Here is a 13,034-nt window from a genome sequence, read left to right as displayed (position 1 = left end):
TCCTTGCACTAAGGCATTTAGTAAGGGTGGAATAACAAACAAAAGTCGAAAAGCTTCTATTACTCTCTGTCTGTCCAATTAAAAAAAAAATTTTCGTTTTGAACTATCTCTGTACGCATGCACTAGAAGATATGTTGGTGCTAAAATTATTAGAGTTTTACCTATATGGTTTTGTCAAAGCAATGAGCAGACGCGCATGGGAGCTTTTTCTTTATTTCGTTTCACTCTAGTGTGTGTATTGTTTGTTAAGTGGAAATAGATAAAAATAATCCAGCTGACCCAATGCCTTTTCAAAATACTAGAATCTCTATAGTCAGGATTGTAAATATAGGAGGCTTTAAGAATACCCTATATATTAATGTGACGTTTGGTTACAAATCTACTTTTCTTACGAAAATGTGTTCAGATATATTTTACATTATGCGCTAATTTTGATATATATTTTCAAAAATTATTAAAGATCTTCAACCCTTTTTAAGCAACGTAAAGATCGTGGCGATATAAATATAAGCAATAAATTGTTCGTGTTTTTATTAAAAAATTAACTCTAAAGATACAAAAAATAAAAACACTACAATTGCCAGCGAGATTTAGCTACTACTCAACTAACTTTGTATTTAACTAGAGTCGTTATGAACCCAGGAGTGTAAGGGTTGCAATTTTACAATTTTATTTTACAATTTTACAACTTAATGATAACATAATACTTAACTCAATTAATTTGTTTGGTTTGAGAAAGTAAAGGCTAACAAGTTTATTATAGTGTATTAATATAATTCATATACTCGTATGTTTATATATATACTTCTATATAAATGAAAAAAATAATCTCTTTTTTGTCTAAATTCATTGATACAGATAAGCATTGACTTACATTTTCCTTTCGTTCTCTTATATCTATCAGGTGATGCAAATCCAATATGACCACCACTTTGTCGATTAAATTCAGCTAATATAGCTTTTTCCGGATCTCTTACCAGCAATATTGCTTTTGAAAATGGTTTCCAAGCATTTGGCCCCCATTCGTGAGTTTTAACTAATAGGACTGATCTGTTACAAACACTTTCGGCAGGAAAACCAGTTTTTAAAAGACCATAATCTTTGTAAATACTTCCGGTTAGTATACCTTAAAAAATCAATTTCAATGGCTATGTATATTAGAAAATTTTAATAAGATTAATTACCTGTGGATTGCTGTATCAAATATCTTAACCAAGTATTTCCACTGCCAGGAAAGGAAGCTAATGCTGTTAATCCAGATAATTCGTCTTTAGGCAATGTATCAGTATCTATGGAAGCTATGATACCAATTTATAGCATAGTCATTAATAATTAGATAAAAATCAATTCAAATTTAACATAAATATTTTTTATTTCTTGTTCTATGTTTTTAATTATTGATTTGTGAATTATTAATATTAAAATTAAAATTAATACATACAAGTATTTACGTGGTTAAATACTATATTTTAAAATAAAATTTTATAAGAAATTCATCCAAAATTTCTACCTACAACTTAATTCCAACGTCGGATCCATAATTTTAGTGGGAAGATTTGTGTTTTGAAAAGAAAGTTCTGTGCACCAGCGAATAGTCATTTTTCTATTTGCACCTGTATATTTTCGATGCAGAAAATTTGAGAACTATAAAATAATTTTATTAAAGCACTTAAAAAATAATAATGAATATGAACTTTAAAGTATGAAATTACTTCAGGAAATCGTTCGATCCGCATTCTTTTCCGGTGATTACTTGGTATGTTATTCATGGAAAGAAAAATTATTCCTCCGATATATATTAAAACAGAAGCCGAAATTCCACAGATTCTCCAGCTTTGGACTGCCATTCCACAACTTTTGCATAACTAATGAGGAAATAATCTCTTCATACATTTATCTAAAAAACAAATTCCCATAAATACCCGTTTATTAATATTGAATGGTTTTATGTATTTTAAATTCGATTGATATAAAACAGATCAACTGAAAGTCGCGACAATTTTAATAGAATTTATAAAGAGCCTTTATATTCTCGGTCTATTTTTAACCTTTTCGTAAGATTAAGAAAAACAGGAATTCGACTTAGTTAAGCAACAAAATTCCAACGGATGTGATCACAATGCAACGAATTAAATATCGGGTTGGGTAAAAGCCTTCTTACATTTTCTTGGTGCCATAACAGCAAACTATTGTCACTTTTAGGCACTAGACAACCAACAGGCTTGCAATTAACCTGCATACAGGATGTATTACCTAGTGCTGTTCACATTATTCGAAGTTTTTAAAAATTCGAAGTTCTTCGAATATTCGCATTTCAACGAAGTCTTCGAAGTTGGAAAAAACTTTATTACATAAAACTGATTTTATTATTAAATATGTATTATAATATATATTATTATTAAATATGTTATTATTAAATATTATTTATATAAAATAAAAAATTTACATTTTAAATAACTTATATTTATTATTTATATTTAAAAAATTATATTTACAATAAAAAAATCAAAAATTATTTTTTTATTATGCAAAAAATAAATTTGTGCTTACCTGTGTGATCATCACAGCTCATACATGTCAAATAATTATGCATTAATGAGCAAAACTCATTTTTTCATAACTAATTTTCAAAGTTTTAATTTGTGATTTTTTTTAAAAGAAAAATGAAAACTTTTATAAAATTTCTTTTACTAATAAAATCCATCAATATCAATTTTTACATATTATTACGTATATATTTTATATTATATTAAAAATTTTCTCAAATATGATTTCTTAAATATAAATAATAAATATAAGTTATTTAAAATGTAAATTTTTTATTTAATATAAATAATATTTAATAATAACATATTTAATAATAATATATATTATAATACATATTTAATAATAAAATAAATTTTATGTCATAAAATAAAACAAGAAACATGTTTTTAATTTTCTGCATAGAACAGCAAAAAAAAAAAAACATAAAACCGTACAAACGAAGCAAATGCTTTCATCTCTCAAATAATTTGTGTGATGCACGTTTGTTTGCATTTTGCGCTCTCACTTCACCTTTTGCTTACGAAGTCTTCGAAGTCTTCGAAGTTTTTCACTACATTTAAACTTCGAAGACTTCAAGAACAAAAATTCACAAAAACTTCGAAGTTTTTTCCAACTTCGAAGACTTCGTTTACTATTCGAATATTCGAATTCTTCGAATACTTCGTTAATTCGAATATGAACAGCACTAGTATTAACCTGTATACAAAAAAAGATGAAAAAAATATTTATAGCATTGGTTTAATGCATAGTTTATCGAACTAATTTAATTACAACATTTCCAAATGAATAATATATGTATAAAGATATTTTTTTCTAAATTAAAAACAAAACGATATAGTAATATATTACAACAGCAATCTATTTTTATCAGGGACGGAAAATAACAGTTATTTTAAAATTTTTTATGGAAAAAAGCAGCAACAAAAAGCTGTCTAAACTCTTATTTAAGTAAATAGTTATCATTCTAACAACTTTTATCCTTAATATTATGAATGCTTTTTATATATAAGCGTTTTAAAATAAAAATCAAAAAATAATAATTAAATTTGACTTTTATTATATTCATCAAAAATACTTATTATTATATGCCTTTTATTTTTTCGCGCAGAAATAACTCTTAAAATTTGCTTCTTATTTTAAAACTCACAAATAACTGGTATACTTGCGTTATATAATATAAAAATCAAGAGTATCGTGCAAATTCTGCGGCATATAATAATAATTATTTTTGATGAATATAATAAAAATCAAATTTAATTATTATTTTTTGAGTTTTATTTTAAAATGCAAATGTTAACAGTTATAAGATGATTTTTATTTTTTTTATGATAACTGTTACGGTCCCTGATTTTTATTTGTTCAAAATTAAATTTAACAAAATATTTTTATAGAAATATAGAAATATTTTTTTAATACTTTTGTAGATATTTGTTAAATTTGGTATTGGTTAAGCTATTTAGTTAAGTTCTATACTGGTGCAAAATACTCATTAGATCGACTACAATTTTGGATAAAGCTAACAAGTTTTTATATAGAAAAGAAACCTTTTAAAATCGAATCGATTTCGTTAAAATTTAATATACAATGTTTTGAAAAGACGAAAATATATGTAATACATAACAAAATAATGTTGTGCTAAATATATATGACATGTGTGAGATTATAAAACTGGCAAATGACAGTAAACGTAATATCACAAAATTATTTGGTATAGCTGTGAAAACGTATAGGAGATGTTGCTTTATAAAAATCCAAATTATTTAGAAAAACAAATAACCAATTAGAAAAGATATACTATTTAAACGCAAAAACATTTGATGACAATTTATCAAAAATAAAAAATGAACTACTATCTTAAATTAGAAAATGGCATCAATCACATATCGAAATCAAAATTATGGCGGTAAATAACAAAAGAAATTGGAGGCGAACCCCTACATACAGAAGCAGACCTTACAGCTTAAAGTGAAGCTACTTCCAGTCACTGATAAGCTCAAGAGAAAAGGCGAGAAAACCTATCATATATTCCAAATCTGAACACTGATAACGAATTTGATGTTCGTTAGTATCGAGAAAATTAAAAATTAACTTCATTTTAATTTATTATTTATAATAAATAATTTATATTTATTTCTTGATGAATTTGTAACCATATATAACAGAATGTGAAACAATGATCACATAGAAGACGCTTTTATAAGAAATGTGGTTTTACCTGCATACAAATAAGAGTCTTAACCAACCTGAGAACTATAGGGAAATCTCTTTGATAAAGAATGTTGTAAAGATTCTAATGGAAATTATAAATGAAAAACCTTCGGAAAGAGTCGGACATAATAATAAATTAAATGAATTTCAATCTGATTTTTGTAGAAAGAATGCTTAAGAAATTTCAAAGCTTAAAATGAATAATACTTTCACTTTACAAACAGGTTCTTGAGGATTCGGGGTAAATGCCAGTTATATCTATATCGAAACAGACTTAATCAACCTTCTGCACCAATTTGTAAAATGGTTGCAATAGTTATTAAATTAAATTCGACTCACCAATTTAATAAGAAAAAACATTGACCAATTTCACAATAAAAAATGGGAGAAATTTATGGAGAGTCAAAAAATAGGAGACAAATCTTTTTGGGGTCTCAACAAATATACGAAAAAGAAGGAATAAAATTTAAGACAGAAGACAAAGCATTTGCAAGATCACTTCAGCTGCAATTCATGCAGAACACGAACCCTGACGATGATGTGGAAAGGGAAGAAGAAATCTAAAAACAAGCAGAAGAGATTCTATCCAGAGAACATGATCACAACCTAAGACCAACAGATCCAGGGGAGATACATCAGATCATAGGTAATCTCAAGAGCATCACTAACAAATGTGTAAAGAATTTGTCAGATACAGTAATAAGCATGATCACAAATATCATAAATACTACACTTCACTAAGGAAATTTTCCAAATACTTGGAAAAACTCATCGAATATTGTGCTACCAAAACATGGGGAAAACATAATTTTTCCACAAAATTGCCTGTTATCAGCTATAGCGAAAATAGCAGAAAAAAGATTCCTTCCAGACAGAAACACACAGTCGAAGAGAAAAATTTAATTTCTCCAGAGCAATACGGATTTAAAGAAAATCAGTCTACCGATCTACAGATAGCAAGAGTGTCACAAAATGTCCTGACTACATTAAGCTAACAGAAATCAACAAGAATGGTGATGACATGCCAAATTAATAGTCAAAATTCAGGGATAAAAAATTCCACTGGATTTAATTAAGATCATCGAAAGTTTCCTCCAAAATAGGAAAGTCACAGTTAAACTAGATAATTACTTCTTATCAACAAGGAATATAGAGGCAAGAGCTTCTCAAGCACCATCCCTATCACCTACACTCATTTAGTGGAAGCCACACATACGGGAAAAAATGATTTGCATTGGACTATTAAACCATTAAAACCATTGGTGAAGAAAAACGTAAACATCAAAAATAAGTTGATAATCAACAAGCGGATAATAAGATTCAATCTACTATACGAATGTGTGACGTGTGGAAAAGCATCAAACAGTATCATAGCCCAACTACAAATAGCACAAAATCTGGCAATAAGACGAATACTCAACATCCCCTCATATATCACGAACACGGACATACATAAGAATCTAAAAATAGAAACCGTTAAGAAATACATTAAAGGCAAGGCGTTGAAAATATTTCAAAAGGTGGATCAGGGATATTCAACTTTAAATATACTAAAAGACTGAGGATATTCTCGAACAAATGGCAAATAGGCCCATCTCAGAAGTTTAATACTTAAAGGACAATATAAGAAGTATTAATATAAGGACTACAGATTGAGCCAGTGAACATAACTAAAATGTTCACAAAGAGAAGGTAGATAAGGTGCCAACAGACACTCCAAACAACCAAACACAATCTGTACAGTCAGTTCACTTGGGCCTAAGCTCTTAATTTAATTCGATTTAAAGCACTTAATGGATATTTTGAACATTTTGGTTTCATATATGACAATCATATAAAAAGTATACCAAACGAAGATCTTCTCAAGTATTGTAATGCTTTGGGTATAATACTTCGGGAAGGTGACAACTGCGACATTCAGCCTTTTGAACTGTATGAGGAACTGTTACTTTTAAAATCGAATTCACTAGACTTTATCAACGATATAAAGCAACTCGTCCGGTACATTAAAGAAAATAATTTAGAGGAAGTATATCCTAATGTTTATATAGTAACCAGAATCATGCTTACAGTTCCAGTCAGAACAGCTTCTGCATAAGGAGCTTCTCAAAGCTAAAATTGATTAAGACCTATTTGCGAAGTACGATGAGTCAAGAAAGACTATGTGCATTGGCAATTTTATCAATTAAAGTAATTTAGTTATTAATGAAATTGTAACAGTGAATAATAAAATTAATCAATAATTTGACAAGATCTTTAAATTAAAAATTGCTTTTGCGCTTGCAAGATTTATATGCTATGTACACGTTATTTATATTCAACTATTTTATGAAATTATATTTATGTTAATTTCAAAAATTTAATCATTTGAACTATTTGTTTAACATTTGAATCAATATTATAATTATGTATTGTTATTGTATTAATTTTAAAGAGAATTTTATTGGGTTTAATTATTCTAAACATTATTCTCAGTGAAAACAAATAAGAATTGATTATATGGAACTTAATAGCGCATCTAATTTTAGGTTGGTAATTTTTGCAAAAGGTATATAATTTTAATGAGTATTTTTCTACGGTTTTATTTTTTTAGTCTATTGATAATATTCCTATGAGAGGATAATTAGTACAATAGAAAACCATCCTTTAAATAAATGTTTAATATGTATGCGAATATTTCTAAAATGCTTTTGAAAAATTGGCATATTTATTTCTCTGGGTAACAATTAACATCTTAAGAGTACTTAAGATACCTTCTGCTCAGAAAGTATCCGGATTTTGTTGTTTGTTAACTACTCCTTAAGTAATGGACCTTTTTCAAAATTTTTTTTTTGTTATGTTGGTACACCCTTTCTTGACATATGGTACAAATTTGAGGGTCAATTAGGTTGTTCACAGCAGCTGTTAATGAGCAAACTACCTGAAGTGCATTTAGCGATTTTTACTATGAAAAATTCCTGTTGTACGCGATTTTTTGACCAAATACGGCACCACTATCATCGCTCACCATATTCACCAGATCTAGATCCGTGTGACTTTTTCCTGTTCCCGAAACTCAAACTACCCCTTCGTGGTAAGCGTTTTGAGTCGATTGAATCGGTAAAAGAGAATTCGCTGAAGGAACTAAAAGCCTGCACGGGCCTACGAAAAGTGTATGGAAGATTGGGTTAAGCGTTGGCATATGTGTTTCGCTTCAAAAGAAGCATATTTTGAAGGAGATATAATAAATTTGGAATAAAATTAAAATTTGTGTGTTTTATTTACAAAATCCGAGTACTTTTTGAGCAGAAGGTACTCTACAGTATCTGTATATTGTATTTCGTGAACTCTCGATGTTTCCATATGAGAGTTCAGCACACAAAATACGCTTAAAGGCTGAGTTAAATATCATAAACGTTATGAAAGTAAAAAATGTGAACAGCAGAATCCAAAAAAGTAATTAATTATAACATAGTACGGACAAAGCAAAACAGTATAAAAACAACACGACTTCAATCCGACCACAATTCTTCAAAGAACCAAAAATCAATTGGTTCTTACTAATAATAATGACACCAAACCTTATGTGACAGTGGTAGGTTATTTGATCTGTTTGGATAATTATTTTTAGCAAATAGGAAGGCAAAATAAATAATACAATTACCATGGACTTAGGAATTAGTTGCAGTACAGTGGTTCGATAGATATCTACATGCATATGAAAAATTTAAAATGCGATCACCTGCAGTTCAAAATATTACATCTTAATTTATATTTAACAATAGAATAGTATAATCGAGTTACAGGGAATTACGGAAACAGCAAAGATATACCACAGTTGGATTTACAAAGATAACTATTATACACATTTTGTCAAAATTTAACGCATATCGTACGATTAGTTTTTGTTTGGCGTCTATCCAAAAAGTCGAAAAATTTTCGTGTGGCGATTTTTATAATGGATCAAAAATTAGAACAATGTGCGTTCATCAAATTTTGTGTTGTAAATGGATTTAAGTGTGCCAAAACTGTTAAAAAATGGCCTTTGGTGATTTGTGTGTGTCGCAACCACAAGTACACGAATGGTTTAAAAGGTTTAAAGACGGTCGTACAAGCGTGGACCATGATGAGATCCCTGGCCGCCCAACAACTTCTGTTATTGAAGAAAACATTGAATCGGCGAAGCAGATCGTGTTGAAAAATCGTTGTGAACCGATTAGAGAGATTGCAGTGTTGTTGGGCATCTCATATGGATCGGCCGAACAAATTTTAACTGATGTTTTGGGTTTGAAACGCGTCGCTTCTCGGCTGGTGTCAAAAAAGCTGAATTTCATTCACATCATTATGATGTGGCCAAAGAGATGATTTTCAACGCAGATAGTGACCCCACATTCATCGAACGCATCATAACTGGTGATGAGACATGGGTGTATGAATTTGACATGCCCACCAAACAACAATCGACCGAATAGTGCTTCGAAGGTGAGCCGAAACCGAAAAGAGAACGCCAAAGTCGGTCCAAAATCAAGGTTATGCTGACAGTTTTCTTCGATATTCGTGGTGTGGTGCATTATGAATTCCTTCCGGACGGTCAAACGGTCAATAAGAAGTATTATTTGGCTGTTATGTGTCGTTTGCAAGAGGCCATTCGCCTCTGGTCCCGTGTGTCTTTTTCCTCTACCCCTGACTTAAATTGCCATTGCGAGGAACGCATTTTGAGACCATAGAGGCCATAAAAGAGAATTCGCTGCGTGGAATAAAGGTCATACCTTCGGCGGCCTATAAAACTTCTATGGAAAATTGGATCAAGCATTGGCATGCATGTATTGCCGCAGAAGGAGAGTACTTTGAAGGCGATAATAAGGAAACCATAAAAAATTAAAATTTTGCATTTTTTTAAATTCTCGTTTTTTTTTGATCATAAGGTATTCTTCCATGAAGTTTTCACTTTAATTTTTATTTTTTCACCTAACTTTTCTTTAATAATTAATAAATATTTCTCACTTAATTACTCTATTATCCTTAATGCGTATATAAATCATTATTGTTAATGCTGCAAATAGCAACTATGCATATAATTTGGGCGGCTTAATTTTTATTAAGAACAAAGGCCCCTTCTCTTAATCATGTACTTAGTGGTCGACTACGTTAATACACGATTGATGACATTGATTTGCCAAATCTGAACAGGCTTCTGTAAAAAACAGCATCTTAACTTTTAAGTTAAATGATATCGTTACTTAAGACTATAGCTACTGTTTGATGTAAAAATTTTTTTGAAATTATAATAAAGTATATATAAAAGTGTATATAGTCTTCTTTTTATTAACATTAAAAAAAGTTGTATTCAATAAGTATTTAACAAAAAAAACGTGACAATGCTATCTCAATTATAAAGTGAACACCGAGAGTTATCATTTAGGTATGATGACTTGGCTTTTGTTGCACAGTCATATAAAATAGATTTCCTAAATGAAATAAAATTATTCTAGCTTATGAAATTTGCGCATCGACAAAAAAACCGCGCTCATTGCCGCGAAACTACGCTACTCATTATGTTGAGGACCTGATTTGGTCTGAATAAAGTGCAACGAGATTGTATTTGTTACTTTGTATAGTTAATAATTAAATTTTTATTTTTTATAAGAGGTTTTTGCAATACAAACAAAGTAGTCCCTTTTTTCAATATAATGCTGACGTTATAAAAAGTTAAATAAATGTACAAAAATTTTCTTAGATAACTTCAATATTTTAGATTTCAGATTTAAAAATGAAGAGCTGAAGTCGGAATCACAAAAATAATAAAGAAACTCAGAATCATTAATTAGTAATTTAATAAGGGAAATATTAACAAATATAAATAGTGCCAAGGAGGAGGTTAAATAGATAATATTAGAAATATTGACGGCAAAGTTAGATGTGTTATGCTAAGAGAATTGAGAAATTTTTCATTTTCGAATAAATATCAATTACAACCCTTGTTTTTGGCAAAAACTTTTTGTCACTACTAAAAACAACTGAAGCAATATTATTCACATTCATAATGTACTACATTAGGAATGTTAATAGCCACAAAATTAATAATTAAACCATAAAAGATCAAATTTAAAACAACTAAATGTAAACGTATGTCGACCAAATAACCATACACATAAACATAATAAAATAATTGTTTTGGGTATTTAATTACTAAAGCTCCACTAAAAATATTGGTTTTTTTATAATATTTAATTGTTCAGAATAAACTATAAATGGCTTGTTTTCAGTGTTCGTTTTTATACTTATAAAAGTAATAAAATATATGTATTTCCATAAACGATTATGTGTTTCTAAAGCATTGTAACAAAAGGTAACACATGCTTGCACAATTTAAAAATAAAACAGATATTTATATGTATATGTTCGAATCTTTTATACAATTTTAATATTCTTGCGTATCTTTAACTTTACATTTAAGTAATTAAACCATACACACACATACGGCTTCAAAGTGCCATATTTACTTAACCATTTGTCATTTTGTATATAACATAACATTTTCAATTTGCTTTCGTTATTGGCATAACTTTGAAAAAAATTTTACCCAATTAAAGTGTCATAAAATTGATTAGGTATGTTTTGAACGCTTACCTAGAACACATAGGAGTATTTTTCTTTAATACCTAATATTGAACATTATATCATTATACAAATTACATTGATTTTTCACAAATTTTACTTTTTATTGTTATAGGATATGAAATCAGAATTAAAAACGTAACACTTAAAATTTGCTTTGGTAAAACACATATGTTTGTCTTCTTTATTTTCTACGCAGACGCTGATACCATCAAGAGGACAAAAGTTTTGTATTTTAAGAGATGTGTAACTCAGAAGCTTTCGATATTTTGAAAGCAATCATGGCAATCATTATTTATGTATATATACATAATTCAATATGCTATTATAGATAGATATTTTAATGTTAAAATAAAATATAATATAAAATGTATCTTTATTTTAAGATAACGTATTGTGTATATGTATGTAAACCGTGAAAATTGGCTAGAGTCATTTCAGGGCAATTATAGTGTTAATAATATAAGTGGTATAAAACTAATCGTTACAAGAACAAAATCAAATTTCTGTTTTAGAAATATAATATATAGAGACCCCCGTTTTTATGTTAGTTTTATTTATATTAATATCTCATATTTTGATAAAAATGTATCTATGTATAAAAGATATGGAAGTTATACCTCAGCGTCGCTGAAACCTAAAAAAATAATGACACTTGTTTGATCGGTTGATTGGAATTGAACTCTTTATTAATTATTTATTACAATTATTGATTGATTATTGATACAAATTTTTAATTTAATATAACATAATTCATTGACCTGTATTACAATTACAAGATAGGTTTACTTGAGCAATTTATAATAAACTTATTTCACAAAATTAAATAACACAATTATTATGAATATAACAGCGCATAATAATATTTATTGGCCTTCATTATTATTACAGAACCAAGAAGTGTAAAGTAGGTTTGCTTAATAAGCAATTCAGAATATCTTATTTCACAGCATCCATTTTATGTGCTAACATGGATTGCAGAATGTTTTCATAACTTTATTTTTGGCGTTTTGTTTCTCATTACTGTCATTCTTCTATACATCTACATCCCAAAAGCTTCAATCTTCTATTGTTATAATTTTATGATAACTAACGTTTTAGCTGCATAGGAACTTGTAGCAATTAGGAACTTTTAAAATAATTCTATCTTTACATAGTTTTACAAATTTTATAGTTACAGATTTCCTTGAAATTTCTTTAAAACTATCGGCTGTGTTTGTGATGTGGGTGTCTAATAACTCGACTCTGTTAACTGCATTATAGCCTGCAATCGACGAAACATTTAGTTAGTTATAAATTAACCGGCTAATTCCTTTTGTGAGATTTCAAAAATGTAACGTCGTATGTAAGTTAATCATTTTCACATCAGTAGCGTATTTGTACCGGGTTTTTCTCACCCAATAAAAACACACATTCCTGAAATCCGAACACAAGCCGCATAATGTATTTGGCCTGTACATTGAACAATATTAACGAGAAAATGCAGCTTTCCCTAATATCGATTTTCGCTGTACTTTCTTGGCATGTTATTTTTTTTTTTGTTAATATTGCTTTATTGTTATCAAAAACGCATTTGTAAAGCAATATGATTTAGTTGAATTTGTACATTATTTGTTTTTTATTTTAAATTGAGAGCAAGTTAATACGAAGGCTCTCAATCAGCTAACAATTATACCCGAATC

The 13,034-nt window shown here is 28.7% G+C and overlaps 1 protein-coding gene across 1 annotated transcript in view; it reads right to left on the bottom strand.

Annotated features, from left to right (window-relative positions):
• The window catches only part of LOC119672260 (WSCD family member CG9164), a 59,951-nt gene extending 48,426 nt beyond the window's left edge, over positions 1-11,525 (bottom strand). The window contains exons 1-5 of the mRNA XM_038083275.1: positions 11,365-11,525; positions 1,713-1,897; positions 1,515-1,644; positions 1,185-1,298; positions 875-1,126 (exon numbers count right to left, since the gene is read on the bottom strand). Coding sequence (XP_037939203.1) covers positions 875-1,126; positions 1,185-1,298; positions 1,515-1,644; positions 1,713-1,847 — 631 coding nt within the window. The 5' untranslated portion in view covers positions 1,848-1,897; positions 11,365-11,525. The remainder of the gene's footprint in view (positions 1-874; positions 1,127-1,184; positions 1,299-1,514; positions 1,645-1,712; positions 1,898-11,364) is intronic.
• Between the last annotated feature and the right edge of the window lie 1,509 nt (positions 11,526-13,034).

The sequence above is a fragment of the Teleopsis dalmanni genome, chromosome 1 (assembly GCF_002237135.1).
Source record: "Teleopsis dalmanni isolate 2A chromosome 1, ASM223713v2, whole genome shotgun sequence".
NCBI classification, from domain to species: Eukaryota; Metazoa; Arthropoda; class Insecta; order Diptera; family Diopsidae; genus Teleopsis; species Teleopsis dalmanni.
This window is presented reverse-complemented; position numbering and strand designations above follow the sequence as displayed.